Source organism: Notothenia rossii (assembly GCF_949606895.1).
Source record: "Notothenia rossii genome assembly, chromosome: 9".
NCBI classification, from domain to species: Eukaryota; Metazoa; Chordata; class Actinopteri; order Perciformes; family Nototheniidae; genus Notothenia; species Notothenia rossii.
Genome location: NC_136907.1, coordinates 50,803,138 through 50,818,992, shown reverse-complemented (window position 1 = coordinate 50,818,992; position 15,855 = coordinate 50,803,138). Strand labels below are relative to the sequence as shown.

At 40.7% G+C, this 15,855-nt stretch overlaps 2 protein-coding genes across 14 annotated transcripts in view; one reads left to right on the top strand and one right to left on the bottom strand.

The window, feature by feature from the left end:
- Nucleotides 1–501: 501 nt before the first annotated feature.
- LOC307017842 (UAP56-interacting factor-like) overlaps nt 502–15,855 on the bottom strand; it is a 55,074-nt gene continuing 39,720 nt past the window's right edge. For 9 of the 13 annotated variants that reach the window (XM_079647681.1, XM_079647687.1, XM_079647689.1 and 6 more), the window contains 6 exons: nt 3,399–3,550; nt 2,606–2,681; nt 2,436–2,509; nt 2,223–2,297; nt 1,935–2,061; nt 502–980 (listed from right to left, as the gene is read on the bottom strand). In XM_079647681.1, the coding sequence (XP_079503807.1) occupies nt 879–980; nt 1,935–2,061; nt 2,223–2,297; nt 2,436–2,509; nt 2,606–2,681; nt 3,399–3,550 (606 nt within the window). In that variant the 3' untranslated portion in view covers nt 502–878. Of the gene's footprint in view, nt 981–1,934; nt 2,062–2,222; nt 2,298–2,435; nt 2,510–2,605; nt 2,682–3,398; nt 3,551–7,718; nt 7,865–7,987; nt 8,111–8,247; nt 8,389–15,855 lie in introns of those variants that run through there. The other 4 variants (XM_079647682.1, XM_079647683.1, XM_079647686.1 and 1 more) reach the window with 4 other exon arrangements.
- LOC307017841 (deoxyribodipyrimidine photo-lyase-like) overlaps nt 8,561–15,855 on the top strand; it is a 17,433-nt gene continuing 10,138 nt past the window's right edge. Inside the window, exons 1-7 of the mRNA XM_079647680.1 lie at nt 8,561–8,700; nt 8,907–9,256; nt 9,335–9,483; nt 11,882–12,064; nt 12,275–12,433; nt 14,341–14,539; nt 15,336–15,488. Of these exons, the coding sequence (XP_079503806.1) occupies nt 8,678–8,700; nt 8,907–9,256; nt 9,335–9,483; nt 11,882–12,064; nt 12,275–12,433; nt 14,341–14,539; nt 15,336–15,488 (1,216 nt within the window). The 5' untranslated portion in view covers nt 8,561–8,677. The remainder of the gene's footprint in view (nt 8,701–8,906; nt 9,257–9,334; nt 9,484–11,881; nt 12,065–12,274; nt 12,434–14,340; nt 14,540–15,335; nt 15,489–15,855) is intronic.

The window sequence follows — 15,855 nt, the reverse complement described above, 5'->3', positions numbered from 1 at the left end:
GAAACTGTCCTGTTAGAGCCAGTTTTTGTTTTTGTCAAAGGTCAAATAATATTGCCACCTGGTGGTCAAATCTGTAATATTTAGTTTAAGATAAAAGACTACATTTCCCACAACGGCAGCCTATGAGGAGACGCCAACAAGACGCAGTTCTCAACCGTTTCTTTTTGAAGAAAACAGGACAATCTAAGTTTGCTAATCATATTTGAGTTGTACATCTTTTGTTTTTAACTTTGAATACATTTTATTTTGGACTTACCATACGAGCTGCATATCAAGCCAGCCTTCCAAGTTAGTCAAAACAAATGGAGATAACGTGTTTGGACTCTGTTTTCAAAAGGAGTTTGAAGGCAAATGGAAACAAAGCTAAGAGGCTGCAACGTCTCCCTTTAACAACATTTAAACCCATTAACATGGGTTCCTCAAACTGTGAAGAGGGGGGCTGGGTTATGTTGATTACAAGAGCAGATGGAACTTTACAGTGATTTTAACCTGTACAAATCGTTATAGAGAAAACTCATTTATTTGAAGAAACATTACAAAACAATTCTCACAAAAAGGGTTTAGAGATCATACGTGCCACCCTTGCAAACACATAGCGGTTCTCTGTGAAGAGAGATGCGTCCGAACAGTCGTCATGATAGTGTCAACAGTTCCAAGGCCATGGGAGAGAAAGAGTTCCTTCCTCCCCGGTGTGGGACATCCACAACACATTGGAGGACAATGAATGGGAACATATTTTTACCCCTCCTCCGTTGACACGTGTTGTTATCCTCCCTTTCTTTAGTAAAGTCAGTGGTTCAGTCTGTTCCCTCCATCAGGAAGGTTGGGTGCACTGTGTAGAACAGGACAAAGAGGCTTCTGGGTAATTGGCCTTACAACTAACCAACGGTAACAAATCTGCTGCCCTTGCCGCTCTGTGCTGTGGAGGAGCGCTGATCCTTCAGGATGCAGAACCGCTCGTTCAGGGTGAGCGCTGTTTGCTGCACGGACAAAAAAGACAACTTTACTGAGAGAAATGATTTCAGTGGTCCTACAGACATTACACAATTACATTAAAAGACATTTGCGTCGTTTTCTGGACTTCTAAATAATAAGTATATCGGGGTTTTTTTACAAATAAATGTGATTAATGTCTTTTTTTTATTATCTAATGTACATATTCAAGTCACCATTTTAAACTTATCAGTGAAGCTGATGTGTATTTTACTTTGAGCAATTATTTATAAGCTCTTTGTAATAGTTTTTTCCTGCTAACTTTGTGTGATTCTTTAGGCTTGAATATTACATAGATGTAATATGTATTTATAATACAGTGCAGTATATGTATTTGATGAGACTTCATATGTAATGCTTTGAGCATACAGTCATAAATGCACACATGCAGTGTTGCACACACACACACAGGATCAAACTCATGAACATAACCTGATAAGACAACGCTGAGGGCTCAAACCCCCATCACAACACTTCTCAAGCTGTCACAGTGACACCCGTCAGAGCATCCGTCTTTACAGTGAGACAGTGTCTTACTAACTGTAGTTCCAGCAATGACGCTTTATTTTGAAAAGACAAATAGTTCCAAGATGAAGTGCTTGTAAAACAGAGATCTTTCCCTTTACCAGCCGGCATTAGTAATAATATTCAGACCAAGTATGAAGACAACGTGTACAGACTGAGACGTTGAGGAAAATCTTATCACATAAGACTTTTTAAAATATTTTTTTATTTTAATTCGGAGGACTTTCTAAGCACGTGGTTAAGAAAATGGGACGTGTTTCATGGTGTTCAAATACTTTCATTACTTTTCATTCCTCAAAATTAATTTCCCCTGCTTTATTTTTTTAGACAATATGGGTTTACAAACAATTGAAATTAAAACAGTTCAATGCTTGTGTATCTAAGCATACTGATAGTGATAAGTACTGCGCTCTCACCGGTTTCCCAACACTGTTGATGTCAAACTCCAGAGGCACTCCTTTGGGGATCTTCTTCTCCACCGTTTCTACCTTCGGATGGGCTGCAATGGCTGCTGGGGGATGCAGGGTCCAAGCAGAGGGGGGCCTGGGAAGAAGTCACTTTGATCACAAGGTGTGTGTGTGAAGGGGGTGGATATTTTTGTATTTCTTTGTGTGTAATATAATAAAATACTATACAGCAGTAATAAATAATACATGCTTATGCAAATGATGTCACTGTGTACAAATGTTATTAAAGATATTTACTCAGGCTGAGTCCTGGCTGTGGGGTTGTCAATTGAAACAGTCAAGATTCCATGGTTGGTTGATGATGTGCGCCACCTGGTGGACAAACAGAGACACTGCGCTTTAGCACACAAACACTGGCAAACAGAACTTCCTTTCCTCATACTTAATACTGATACATACAGACATTCAACCACTAGAGATAAGTAGACTGTGTCATCCTATAATACTCACTGGCGAGTTCTGGCTGGAGGACTGTGAGGACTCTGGGGACTGTGGGGACTTGGCTTTATCACCTGGGCCTGCACCTGTAAAATTGGAGATGAAAACAGAAAACACTTTCAGTTACATTTACGGATACACTGCATTTCAACACTCTGGATGTCATGTAACCCATCCCGTACCTTGAGTCCTCTGTGGAACAGGAAGGTGGCCTGGCGGGCGTCTCTCTGAGTCTGCTGCTGGACAGGGGGCAGTGGTCTACAGGAGTAAAAGGGCAGGGTGTTAAGTACAGCTGCATGTGAACTGTGTGTGATGCTGTATGTCATTTGCTACAGGAATTAGCTCATGTAGATTACAGTGTGTGTTGACATAGCTGAACACACCTTGATAATTGAATCATGCCTTTGATTGGAAAAAAATACCTATGTGGTAAGAATCTAATAATTTAAAGAAATATGAGAGGATTTTACGCTATTTCTGGAAGTGATCAGAAGATCATATAAAATAATAAAACCCTATACAAAATATATCTCATTGAAGTATAGAATAGTATTAAAATACATTTAAAATAATAATAATACATTATTATCATTAGTTTTATGACCATAATTATACAAAATATATATAGTTATATAAGTATAATCATTATTATAATTTTTTATAACATTACATTGATATAATGCTTTAAGTACTTAAAGACACTTTACAAAGAAACATTTCCCACATGCATAAAAAAAACGCAAAAAACCCAAGATGAAATTAAATAAACAAATTATGAATTTAACTTTTTGTAATTTTTCACAGAATATTTGACGTTAAGGGCGTGGGCAAGAGGTGTTTGCAAATGTCTATGTGTGTATGACTGTTAAAAACATTACATTAAATATAATGCTAAAAGGTATGTACAAATCTGAGTTCCCCTTGTGCTCACAGAGATCCACACATTGCTCAGGTTGTTCCTGAAGCTGTTCTCACCGGCGTCTCAGCGGGAAGGGTTTCAGGACCCCCGCTGCGCTCTGTCCCCTGCGGGGGTCCGGCTGCCGGTATGGCCGCCTCGGAGCCTCTGGCTTCCTGTACGGAGCCTCGGGGCGCTGGATGAAGGGCTTCGCTTTCGGCCTAGTTTTCTGCTGCGAATGAGAGACACAGTATAACCGTAAGGCAAGATTGTGAAAACGTACTGCCTGAAATAAAGCATAATTGAGATTAATTCTCAAAATGTGAGTAACGGGAGACAGAAGAGAGCAGCAGCTTCACCATTAGACTCAGTGAGTAACGTTAGCCAATCAGCTTTCAGTGTGTATAAAATCAAACTGGAACTTTTATTTATAAGATTAAGAATTGAAAGATAAGAATTGAAAGATTTGTTTTAAGTCTATTAAAAGGAATTGTATCCCCAGGTGGGATGACATAGCTGAATATAAAGTCAGTAAAATACTGCTTTAACGATTATAACTGAAGTGAAATCAAAAAAGAAAGTGGTCTGGGGTCAGCTGCCGTAATTCATGAGGCAATTTAGATTCTTATTAAGCCATTACAGCGCTTAATAGATAATTATGGGGTAATTTGGAAACATTTTTAAAGTGTTTAAGGTCTGAAGCAGACAGAGTTTGCTGCTCCTGGATACCAGAGGATGATGTTTGTTGCCAGGTCATGAAGCAGCAGGAGTAAAGTCTGCAGGTCTGATGCTACTAGACCAGGGGCCTGTACTACGAAGCCGGATTTTCACTTAGCAAGCTAACTTCAGGGAAAACTCTGGGTTTCCGGTCCTACGACGCTGGTTCCCTTCTTAGCGGGCTAGATCTCCATGGTAACTTATGCTGAACAGCTAGCCTGGTCCGGAGCAGGTTAGGTTCCAGGATAAGAGATCAACTCAGTGAAATCACCGCCTGCTGACCAATCAGTGTGCGGAGTTTAAAGCGATCAAGTCATATTACAGGAGAAAGGAAATACAGTTTAGACTGTAGGACTGCAGGAAAGACGGTCGGCAAAAATCAAAAGACTGTGTGAACGCGAACATTAATAGAATATCACCTCCCATCTTCAGAGCAATCTGACTATTATAACATTAGCGTTAAGAACGCTTAATTAAATATCTGCCACAACATAAGTAACCGGATCGAAGTAACATTAAGTACAGTCCGCGGCACTGTGAGTGCAGACGTCGATGTGTCCCATTATCATTCATATCACATCATAATGTGTCATATATTTCCTTATCTGAGTCAGCTGAGCCGTATCTGGCCGTGCAACACTCAGTGTCACATACTGTATGCAGAAGTATTATTTTAAGCAACACATTAAGTTGACGAAAAACTCGAGTCAAATATAATTAAAGTCAGATCGTGTCTTAGACGGGGCAGTGATATCATAAACCTGTTAATGTGCGCATTCAAACACTTCTTTTTTTTACCAACTGTATTCACCTTGCAGACCTGTGCAGCTATGTGGCTTTTATCCTGGATAAAGTGTTTAAGTCATGGATGTTTAAAGTCTTAATATTTATCTAATATTATAGTTCACTTTTAATTCAGGAAGTATATTATTGCCGCGTTCACACCGCAGTACTTTTCCCACTTTAGTTCCAATATAGTTCCGAAATGTCGCGTTCACACCAAAAAGAGCCTGAACTAAAATTAGTACATCAGAACCTTTTTTACCCCCTTTTCCAGGGACTTTCGTGGGAGAAAAAGGTTCCTATGTCTGATTGGCTGGGCGGAATGCAAACCACGCCCCGTAAAACTCCCAAAAAGTTTTGTGAAGCCGCCATTTTAATATCCTTGCATTAGCATTAGCCCAGTGCACAAATGCAGAGAGACTAACTTATGGCAACACAAAAGAAAACACGGGAGCGGTGGAGATGAGGAGGTGTCGGCGTTCTGGCGATTTACTCGGAAGCCAGTCCCCAACTCCGGGGACTTCCGGCCAGGGACTTCAGGTGGCAGTATACGCCATGAAGTTGTTTGCGGCCTGCCAGTAAACCCAAAGCAGAAGAAGAAGAAGTGACGTCAGTGGCGTCATTTGCCTAATCCTTCCCCAGTTCATGACTAAAGAACTAAAGAGTTCTCATGAACCTTTGTGAGAAAAGTACTGCGGTGTGAATGCGCCTAATGACGCTGCGCTGTCAGTACGCTTCTCCATGTTTGTAATTGGTCAAATGTTGCTAACCCCGCCCCTTTTATGTGAACACGCACATAACTAGATAGGGCAAAGCTGACTTGAGTTAACGAGTTGATAACCAGCGTCATAGGACCGCTTAGCGAGAGCGCGTTTGTTTTGGATTAGGTAAGCCGGGTAACTCAAACATATCCAGGTTATGTTGAACTGGCTTCGTAGTACAGGCCTCAGGTTACCAAGGTAACAAATATTATTGATGCATAAGTTATTAAGAAGTATTTGAGTGACGTCTTAGTGGAGTCTTTCTTTGTCAGCTAGTAATGTAATCAGTGTTTCCCCTAGGATGGAGTCATAGCAGCGGTGCTAAGGCACGTGGGCCCAGCATAATGTGAGTGCATGGAATTTTTTAGTGTGTGCACGTGGGAAGTGCGCCCCTCCAATTTGTTAATATGTGTCAGCACAAGAAAAGCTCTTGAGGCCTAGTACCAGGGCCGGTTCTAGACAATTTGTTGCCCTAGGTGAGATTTTAGGCGACATTTTATGTGTAAAGAATAAATGAAAAATCTCTACAAAAGACAAATACACTGCAAAAACAGAAATGGTCTTCAAATGTATTCAGTATTGTGTGAATATGTTTGAATTGGGGGGTGGACGTCACATCCTCTAGGGGGGTCCGGGGGTATGCCCCCCCGGGAAGATTTTTTTTAAACATTTTACAGTAAAATGCTTCAATCTGGTGCACTTTGAGCACACAATTACTAGAGACCTGATCTAGGGGGTACAACTATAAAACGCCCATATGAAAAAGATCGGTTTGCATTTTATTAATCAAATAAGTATGTGAACATAACCAATAACCTACCATAGCCAATAACAAATAAATGTAGCTTATTTTATTTTTGTTGTTCATTCATATCTTATTGTAGCTAGTTAACCTAGCGCCCACCGTACAGGGCAAATTAAACGTGTAGCCGGGGTGAAAAGGGTGTCACATTTAATTAATTATGAAGGTTGTTACATCAAGGCCGAACATTTGGATGAGCGCCAACGGTCAAAAAAATGTTTTCCTTCCCAGAGCTACCAGCGCAGCGCCCCCCAGATCTGGCACCCTAGGCGACCGCCTATGCCAGTAACACAAATACTACAAATCTACATAACAAACAATCAAATGAAAAAGGGTCGCCACTTATTATTATTTTAAGAATAAAAAAAATATTTTTCTTTTTTTTTTGGGTACCTGGCTGGCGCCCCCTAGCAGCGGCGCTCATATTTCAGCAGCAGCGCTGCGCCACCACTATTTGTATATAGGGGAAACACTGATGTAATCATAGAATGTATTCATTCATTCTTCTTGGGCTTTTTCTTAACATAAAAATAACTGCTGTGTTTATATCTTCCAATTCCACAGGAGGAAGTTTGTAAACCTAACTAGGCCAAATATTGACATCAACACCACTACTTTACATTTCCCCCCCAAAATGCTCCACTATACTTTGTATTTAAGATGTGGTGTCTCAGTGGACAGAACATTTAAAAAGGGGTCCTATTACGCTTTTTGGAGGTTTCCCTTTCCTGTTGTGTGTTATATAGGTTTGTGTGCATGTAAATATATTTTTGATATATATTGATGTTCAGGGACATTTTAGCAACATCATATCAAGCTTAAATAGCGTACCTACAAGTGGGATGCTGAATAAAAGCAAAATAAATGTTTTGCCTATTAATGTACACTTATACACGGCAAACTGCAATGCGTTGAAGATAGGTATGTAAGGCGGCATAGAGCAGTAGGGGTCCACAGTTGGTACGCCTATTATGGATAAAGTATCAAAACAATAAAGGTTTGAAAGATCAAAGATCAACTCACACATTACAACGTTGAATGCAGATTTTTGTATAAATATGTTTGTAATGGCCAGGCTATATTTTAAGTGTTTATTGTTTTGAACCCTTCTGCTCCTGGATGCCAAAACATGGCAGCTCCTTTGCTCTGAAACCTCTCCATCAATGCAGATGTGTATTTGAACTATACCTGAATAACAAAAACAGTGTGAAACCTGAATTTCCCCCAGGGGATTAATAAAGGCTGCCTTCTTGATGTTGTGATTCACCTGGGGACTGTCACATCTGATCTGACAACAATACATCCCACATGTCTCCACTCCAGTATGTCTCCATTACCTGGGTGACTGCGGCTCTGTTCAGGGTACCGACCCTCTTCAGCAGGGCCCCGGGCCGCCGTGCTGCCAGCCCGGTGATAACCCCCTGACCCCGCCGTCGACCAGGTGGGGGAGGGACCCTTCTGTTTCTTAATTTAGCTGCTCCTCCTGATAAAGATAATATTAGCGACACATGTACGGAGAAAGTAATAACATGCAAAAGGTTCATGTTACCAGCATACAACAGCTGGGAGAGAGCACACACGCACGCACGCGCACACACCTACCTACCTCTCTGGGTTGTGAAGCCCTTTCCCTGGGTCAGACGGCCTTTCTTTTTCACTGGTCTGCGGGTCACTGTGGCCTGTCTCCTCTGTAACTGTTGCTCTTTCTTGTTTAACCGAATTATGTCATCTGTGCAATGTAACACAAGAGCAATGTGAGCGTCTGAATACTCAAATTAGGTATATTTAGCTACCTACTGACAACCTACCATTTGTCAGTGGCTAGCATTAGCTAGTACTTTATAGTGTTTCTATCGAGGACCTTACCTAATGACATGTCGACTTTGTCCGTAACCGCAGGTGTTCTCCCTCTAGCTGCTTCATTATCACCGTTCATACTATCAAATCACGATCAATCTTGAGTGCAAAGGAAATTATAGTAGTAGTAGTTGGCAGCCGTGCTAACTGTTAGTCCCTTTTGAGGCTACGCTACAAAAATACACTACCCTCCTCCAAACTGCGTTGCGCATGCGCTTTCAAGACATTAAATCACGTTGCATTCTTGGAAATGTAGTTAAATCCAATCAAAACAGTGTGTTACAAAACCGTAACATTGAATTGCTCATGTAACTAGTTCTATAAAGGAAATGCAACACCCGCTAACGCGTTTTTCATTGTTCGACTGTTAAAAGGACGTTTCTGTCGTGTATTTATTTTTAGCCGGCTTTAAATTAGCTCCGCCATTATTATTCATTGTATGCTGCACAGCATTTGCAGGAGGTAAGTTACATGTTCCACGCGCGTGTAGTTTGAATAACAAGTTAACTTCGTCGTGTTGATGGCATTTTTTCTATAATTTAATGTGTCGCTAATGTTTCTTAGCTCATAGGCTTGTGTTCGTACTTCTGTTATGTTTTTCTTATGTTTGGCTAACGTTCACGTGGTATCTTTAGTATTTCACTATGTTCAATGTGGTTTATCTGCAGCACATCTTTCTTGAGGCAATACTTGAAAGTTGTCGCCCAAAGTGATCAGGGACCCACTTCATTATTCTCAACAAAGGCCAAGGCATTCACCAGTCAAGCCATCATGTCTGAGAAAAAACGAAAGTCTACATCTGCTGCTGCTGCTGTTAAGGAGCCCGGTGCTAAGCAGCAGAAGCTGGATCCCACGAAGGAGAAGGGCTGGCTGAAGGACAGTCTGAAGCATCAGAGGACAAAGAACAAGCAGATGAAATTCAACAGAAAACGCCTCCGCTACACATCTAACACTGAGAGGATAAAGCAGGGCTCAGAGGGTGTCCTGTACTGGATGTCACGAGACCACAGAGTACAAGGTAAACACTAACACAGCAACAAGGGCATTTTTATTGACTTGTGTCCTCTCAGTGGTCAACATGTTTTGTTTGTTTCAGATAATTGGGCTCTGATCCATGCCCAGCAGCTTGCTCTGAAGGAGAAGCTTCCTCTGCACGTCTGTTTGTGCCTGTTTGTCCCAAAATCAGAGCTGTCCACCCTGAGACATTACAGCTTCATGCTGAAAGGTCTGAAAGAAGTCGAAAAGGTATTCATGTCATGACTTTTAAATGCACCGAGTAGAGTACATTCAGTAGACAAGGCCTTTGCTTTGGGGTATTTATGTACACCATACAAAATAAAAAGATGTGCTGCAAAACCAAGAATATAAATATAAAAAATACAATCAATCAAATCAAAATGCATGATTTAGTTTGTCTATTTTTCGGTTGGCACATCGACCAGTTCAAGCAATAACACCAAATACTTGCAGTCCTTAAATAATGCATCGCTTTCTGTTTAATATAATACTATTGTATAATGAAAACTTAAAGCTAGCTTGACTATATTTGTATTGCATGTATGCCTAAAACAATTATTTGGATAGGCAGAGAATAAATAAATTACAATGCTGATTAAAACATGCAGACCTTCTCTTAATTATGCTTCTTGATTGCAAGGATTTGTTGTTATAGGGCTGTCCTTTACGAAAGAGACAATTTTGTCGACGGATTGATTTGTTTATTTAATCAACAGATCTGTAAAACGGAGTTCCTCCGAAAAGATTTTCTGAAGAACCATCTGACAAGAGTTTTGCTTGGAAGATTCTCAAAGTATGGAACAATTATTTATTGAATAAAGAAATCTTAGATTGGTTTAGACCAGGGGTGCCCACACTTTTTTGGCTGGTGAGCTACTTTTGAAATGACCAGCTAACCGAGGTCTACCAACCAAAAATAAAAACCCAAATTGCAAGGGTTGCTGAATAACACGTTTTATTTTTACATGGGATAACTACAATAGGGCTGCAACAAACGACTCATTTGATTATCGATTAATCTATAGATTAATGAAACGATTAATCGACTATTCGGACTACTACTGTGTGCCTTGCACAATTCTCAAACGCTCTTATTTAGCCATCAACTTTTAGATTTAGTTTTAGGCATGTGGAAACTAACAATGAAGACAATAAAGATGAATACTTGATTCAAAAATACATATATTATTAAATTAACTTAACAAATTGTGAACAAAATTAACATTGCTTATTTGAATTAAATAAATAATATTTCACATCAAAAGAAACAACAATGTTTTAACAAATCTTATTAAATAATCTGATGACAGAACTGTAAACAGAATAGCTGAAACTTTAACAAAATAAATAACTCAGTTACTAAGTCTAATCATTAACCCATGTTTGTATAATGTAGTTAACTCCGTGTGTTGCTGCTAGCATACATAACACCTGACGTGGAAACGTTACTCGTGGATGGGGCTACAGAGCTACTCGAAAGACAGTCGATCCCGGTGCATTCCTCCGTCTGAATGTGGTGCACTTTTGCTAAATGTTTAGACAAATTGCTCGTGTTACCGCCCTTACATGCTAAACACTTTTGGTGACGAGCATTGTCCACCTCAAGACGGGTAACATGTAACCACACCTTGGAGCGCTTCTCTCCACCATCTCCTCCGTGTGTTGCTGCATGTAGCAGATGCGTGTGTGTAAACTGCCCCGCCCCCTTGCAAACAGACGGGGGAGAGAGAGATCTCTTCTGGATTGGAAAGATAGAAAGTACACCGACCATAGATTTGTTTGTCTTTTTGCATGTTAGAAACGAGTTGGCGACACTAAGACTAAGAGATAATGTTTGTGTAGCAATAATACATTACCTTTCTCTTTCTCAACTCGCTACTCGGAGGGAAGTCGCTGTCATATGCCTTGTGAACACTCCGATAATTCCTCTCCACGTTACCTTTCTTTGGCAGAGCGACGCTTGCTTTACAAATAAGGCAAATAACCTTTGAATGTGACATCACAAAAAAAGATTCTCCCTCCCATTCTGTGTGGAAGTGGTATGTCTTTAGCTTTTTGCTCGTTCCCGCACTCATTTTGTTGTTTGTCTCTCCCGGCACTTGACTGATTTTGTATCGCTTTGCATTCTGTGTTAACAGACTGGAAAGCAATAGGTCGCTTTTTCTGTCAATCAAGTCAACTCCTGAATTAAGTGGCAGGGAGGCCAAAGGAGGAGGGATCAAAACCTGTTTTGTCTATTTTAACGGAGCTGGATTTTTTTTAATTTATGAATGACTCGCGATCTACCAGCATTGCCCCCCGACCGCGGTCGACGTACTGGGCACCTCTGGTTTAGACCAATTATAACCAACTAGTCAATTAATTGAAGGGGCAGCCCTGTGCTGTTTTACATTAGATTATATTAACCTGAAACAAGCAGATTAGAGACATACGCTTTAGGGATCTGATACAGGTATTGTGGATTATTCACAGCTGTCCCACAAGGATCAATTATTGGGCCTCTGTTATTCATTTAAAGCTTGCTGTGAGTTACATAAAGGCAATACAAATACATTTTACACATGACATTCAATTTCTTTGCACCTTTACTCATATTCATTGTTGTTGTTTTGCCCTCACTAAACAGGAGTGCAAAGCCTTAGACATCCAGTTCCACCTGCTCCATGGTTTAGCTGGAGACGTTCTCCCCGGCTTTGTGTCTGATCGAGAACTGGGCGCAGTGGTAACAGACTTCTCCCCCCTCAGAGAGCCACTGCAGTGGTTGGAGGATGTTAAAAAGGCTCTTCCAAAAGAGATTCCCCTCATACAGGTAGACACTTTCACTCAGAGAGGAAGTTAGTGTTGATGCGTTTCCCCCCGTCTTTCACTGATATCTTGTCCTCAGCATGTTTGTTAAAAATAAAATGGCTTTGAGAAACACTGTAATAGCACTCTCATTGTACATGTATTTCCCTTTTGTATATGCAAATGTCTGCTGTCAGTATTCCTTTATTATCTGACCTATACTTCTCTTTTATAGGTTGATGCCCACAATGTTGTCCCCTGCTGGTTAGCCTCACCTAAACTTGAGTACGCAGCCAGAACAATCCGTGGAAAAATCACAAAGCTTCTTCCAGATTTCCTCACAGACCTTCCTCTTGTAGAGAAACACCCCTACATAGCTGCAAGAACCGCCAAAGTAAGTGCTGCAGTAACCATGAGAGTACCTTTGAACAGTGATTAGCCAGCACAGTCAGAGAGTTGTGAATAAAAGTGAATTCAATATTATAAAGAGAATAACAGAACTAGGGCATTTGTAGGACTTTTTGATTTGTTTATACCAGGGGTTCTCAAACTATTTGTTTATGCAGACCACTATTTATTATCAAGGATTTTCACGGACCACCTCATATGCAAACCGTAAAAATAAGTACATATATAAACGTAGTGTTAAAACGCCGATATATATTTATAGTTAATTATAGACAATCAAAAGTAAATTGAAGCCTCTCTGATACTTTTGTCGCATGTGTGACCGGTGTCTGTCTGCGTTGTGTATGTTTCTCAAAGAGGACGGCGAACGCTATTTTAATTAGGTCCTCCCAAACAATGCCACAGGTGCGCAAGCGCGCAGTGCACTCACAAAACGGGCAGACAGGTCTACAAAACTACCGGTATGCTTAGTCCTACTTTAGTTACTGTACTGCAAAAAGCAGACGGCGCTGCGCTCAACACACACACAGACTCAAACCCATGGACACACCGGCACATAAGTAACATAAACAATGTATAGGCCTAAGTTGCATAAATGCTTGAGCTACAGTATTGCAACTAAGCAGACAGTGCTGCTTCTCTCTCTCTATCTCCACTTTCAAAATCTATTTAAATCTCATCACAAACAAAATTCTCAAAGTTGTCCTGAAATTAACTTATTAAATAAACTAAACGAAAAATATAGCCTACTCAAGGGTGGATCTAGAAAAATATTCATGGGGTGGCAGGAGATTTTGAGGGGTGGCATCCCCTGGCAGAAGTATATGCTGATTTAATCGCAGTCATATCAATCAATGTTAACTTGGAAAGCCACACTATTGATATTTTAACTCAATAACATCAGGAGATATTATTGTGGCGCATCAGTAAAGCCTTACATATAAATATAGCCTATAAGATGGCAGACATAATTGAATGAATTTTAACTGAACAATAACTGAATGAGTTTGTTTCACTCTTAAACCAGGGGTATCAAATGTATGCAGTCTGCTGCGATAAGTACATTAATGAACTGTCTCATCGATGTTTGTCTGAATTAATATGATAATATTAACAATCATATTATTCCTATCAGCTGTCAATCACTATTATGCGGCGATTACCATTCTGTTCAGTATAACGCCTCACCAACTGATTAAGATCTAAAGCTTTAGTGCGTTTTGATTCAATGCCGAGTACAGCCAAACTTGACAGTCTCTTCTCTGTCATTGTAGACCGCAAATACCTCATTCCTTCCGTCTACTTGGGTCTCGTTTTGCGCCGTCCCGTTCAAATGAAATCACCACCAATCATATTTCCACGCTCGCGCCAGGGTCGGGGTTACAAGGCTCAAGTCTTGTGCTGCATTCACTTGCACTCGGACATTGGGATTTTCTCTACATGTCCGATGAGCCCAACGACCGCTACACCACTGCCTGATATCATTAGAAAGCTAGGAATCTCCTCTTTCCAACAGTGTATACAACTCAAAATGTGTCTTCGGGTCAATGCGACTGATTTCGATATAGCAAGTCACATATGAGGTGGTCCCCGAAAATCCTTGACAATAAGAAGTGGATTTTATTTAGGTTTTTTTCCACGGACCACCTGCCGTACCGATCCACGGACCAGAGTTTGAGAACCGCTGGTTTAGACGGTCATAATTGAAAACCTAAAAACACAATATTCATTGCTTGGAAACTAGTTTGATCCTCCCGAATTATAAAAGAAAAAAGAATAGTGAACTTTTTTCACTTTTGTAGTTGGTCATTACAAAACCATATTTAGATTTTTGGCCCTTCACTGTCAGTTATGATGTCTGCTGATTTTCTTCTTCTTTCCTTGACGTTACAGAAGGTTGACTGGGAAAAAACCCTTGCCTCCCTGCAGGTAGACTCAACAATAGAGGAACCGGAGTGGGCTAAACCCGGCACCGAGGGAGGAGTCGCCATGTTGGAGTCCTTCATTGATGAACGCCTTAAACTATTTGCAACCCAACGCAACGACCCAAACGCTGCGGCCCTCAGCCAGCTGTCCCCCTGGATCCGCTTTGGTAGGTTGCACCATGATGCTCTTATTCATTCTTTTAATTACCACATTTTCTTACAAGATTAAACAACCATTTGCTCATATGTAAGTAAAAGGACCCGAGCTAGCATACTATCATAGACTGTTGACCTGTATGATTGCGAGTGCTTCACAGAATGGTAAACGTTCATTGTTTTAGCCGCTTTTACCTTTATGTGTTTGGTTATCTTATTTTATTTTATTTTTATGAGCCTGGCATTTCTTGTGAGTCTTGCATGTAGTGTCGTTTCAAATCATATTCACCTCCATGCATGCCTGATGGAACTCTCTGGGAATAGCCCTCCACCGACCCAAAAGTAAATTTGTTTCCAGACATTGTAGGTTGATGGACATCTGACACAACTAATGACAAAAGCCTTCTCTTGCTTTCTAAACAGCTTTGTCAATCAAATGCAGAACATGTCTCAATCAGGTCTCAATTCATGGGACGCGAGACAAATTAGGAAATTGCTGTGCAATCCAGCAAAAAGCAGGACACTTAGTCAACCTTTCAGATACAGCACAGCATAATAACAATTTAGTAATTTAGTGAAATTGCAGATTGTCCTACATAACAGTAAAACAACTCTCTCCAAAATGACATAGTCAAATAGGAATCTTATACCAGAACAGAGGTACTTCCTTGCTTCTCTTTCTTTGTTGCCAAACATCTTTAGTTGAGTTAAACGTGAACGACCATGACAATAGATCAGAGAATGTTAACTCCAGAAGACTTCTACTCTTTTCTTATCCTCCTCAACCATCATTTTTCCTCCCATCAGGCCAGCTGTCAGCCCAGCGTGTGGCGCTGCAGGTTCAGCAGTGTGGAAGCTCTGCAGGTCCTGCTGTTGCCTCCTTCATCGAGGAGCTGGTGGTGCGCAGGGAGCTGACGGACAACTTCTGTTTCTACAACGAAAAATACGACCGCGTTGAGGGTTAGTTTAGATCTCATTCAGTTGCATCCGGTTCAATCCGTTATGATTAAACATCAAACGCTGGCTGAATTTACAGGATGGGTTGATTTATTTCTTTTCTGGGTTTTTTATTTACTACTTCATCTATGTTGGTCTTTAAATGTGAAAAGTCCTTTGACTTTTAGCACTGGATGACTATACCAACCATGTCATGAAGAATCCGAAAACTTGCTTACCTAGCTGGAAGCAGCGAAGCTCGGCAACAGGACCACGCCCAAAGGATGGGGAGTGGCGACATTGACCCGGTAGAACTTGAAGAATGTGCCAGACGATGCCCACGACGCCTCAGGGCAGCCCAAGACGTTGAGATGCTCCTTGTAGAGTCTTT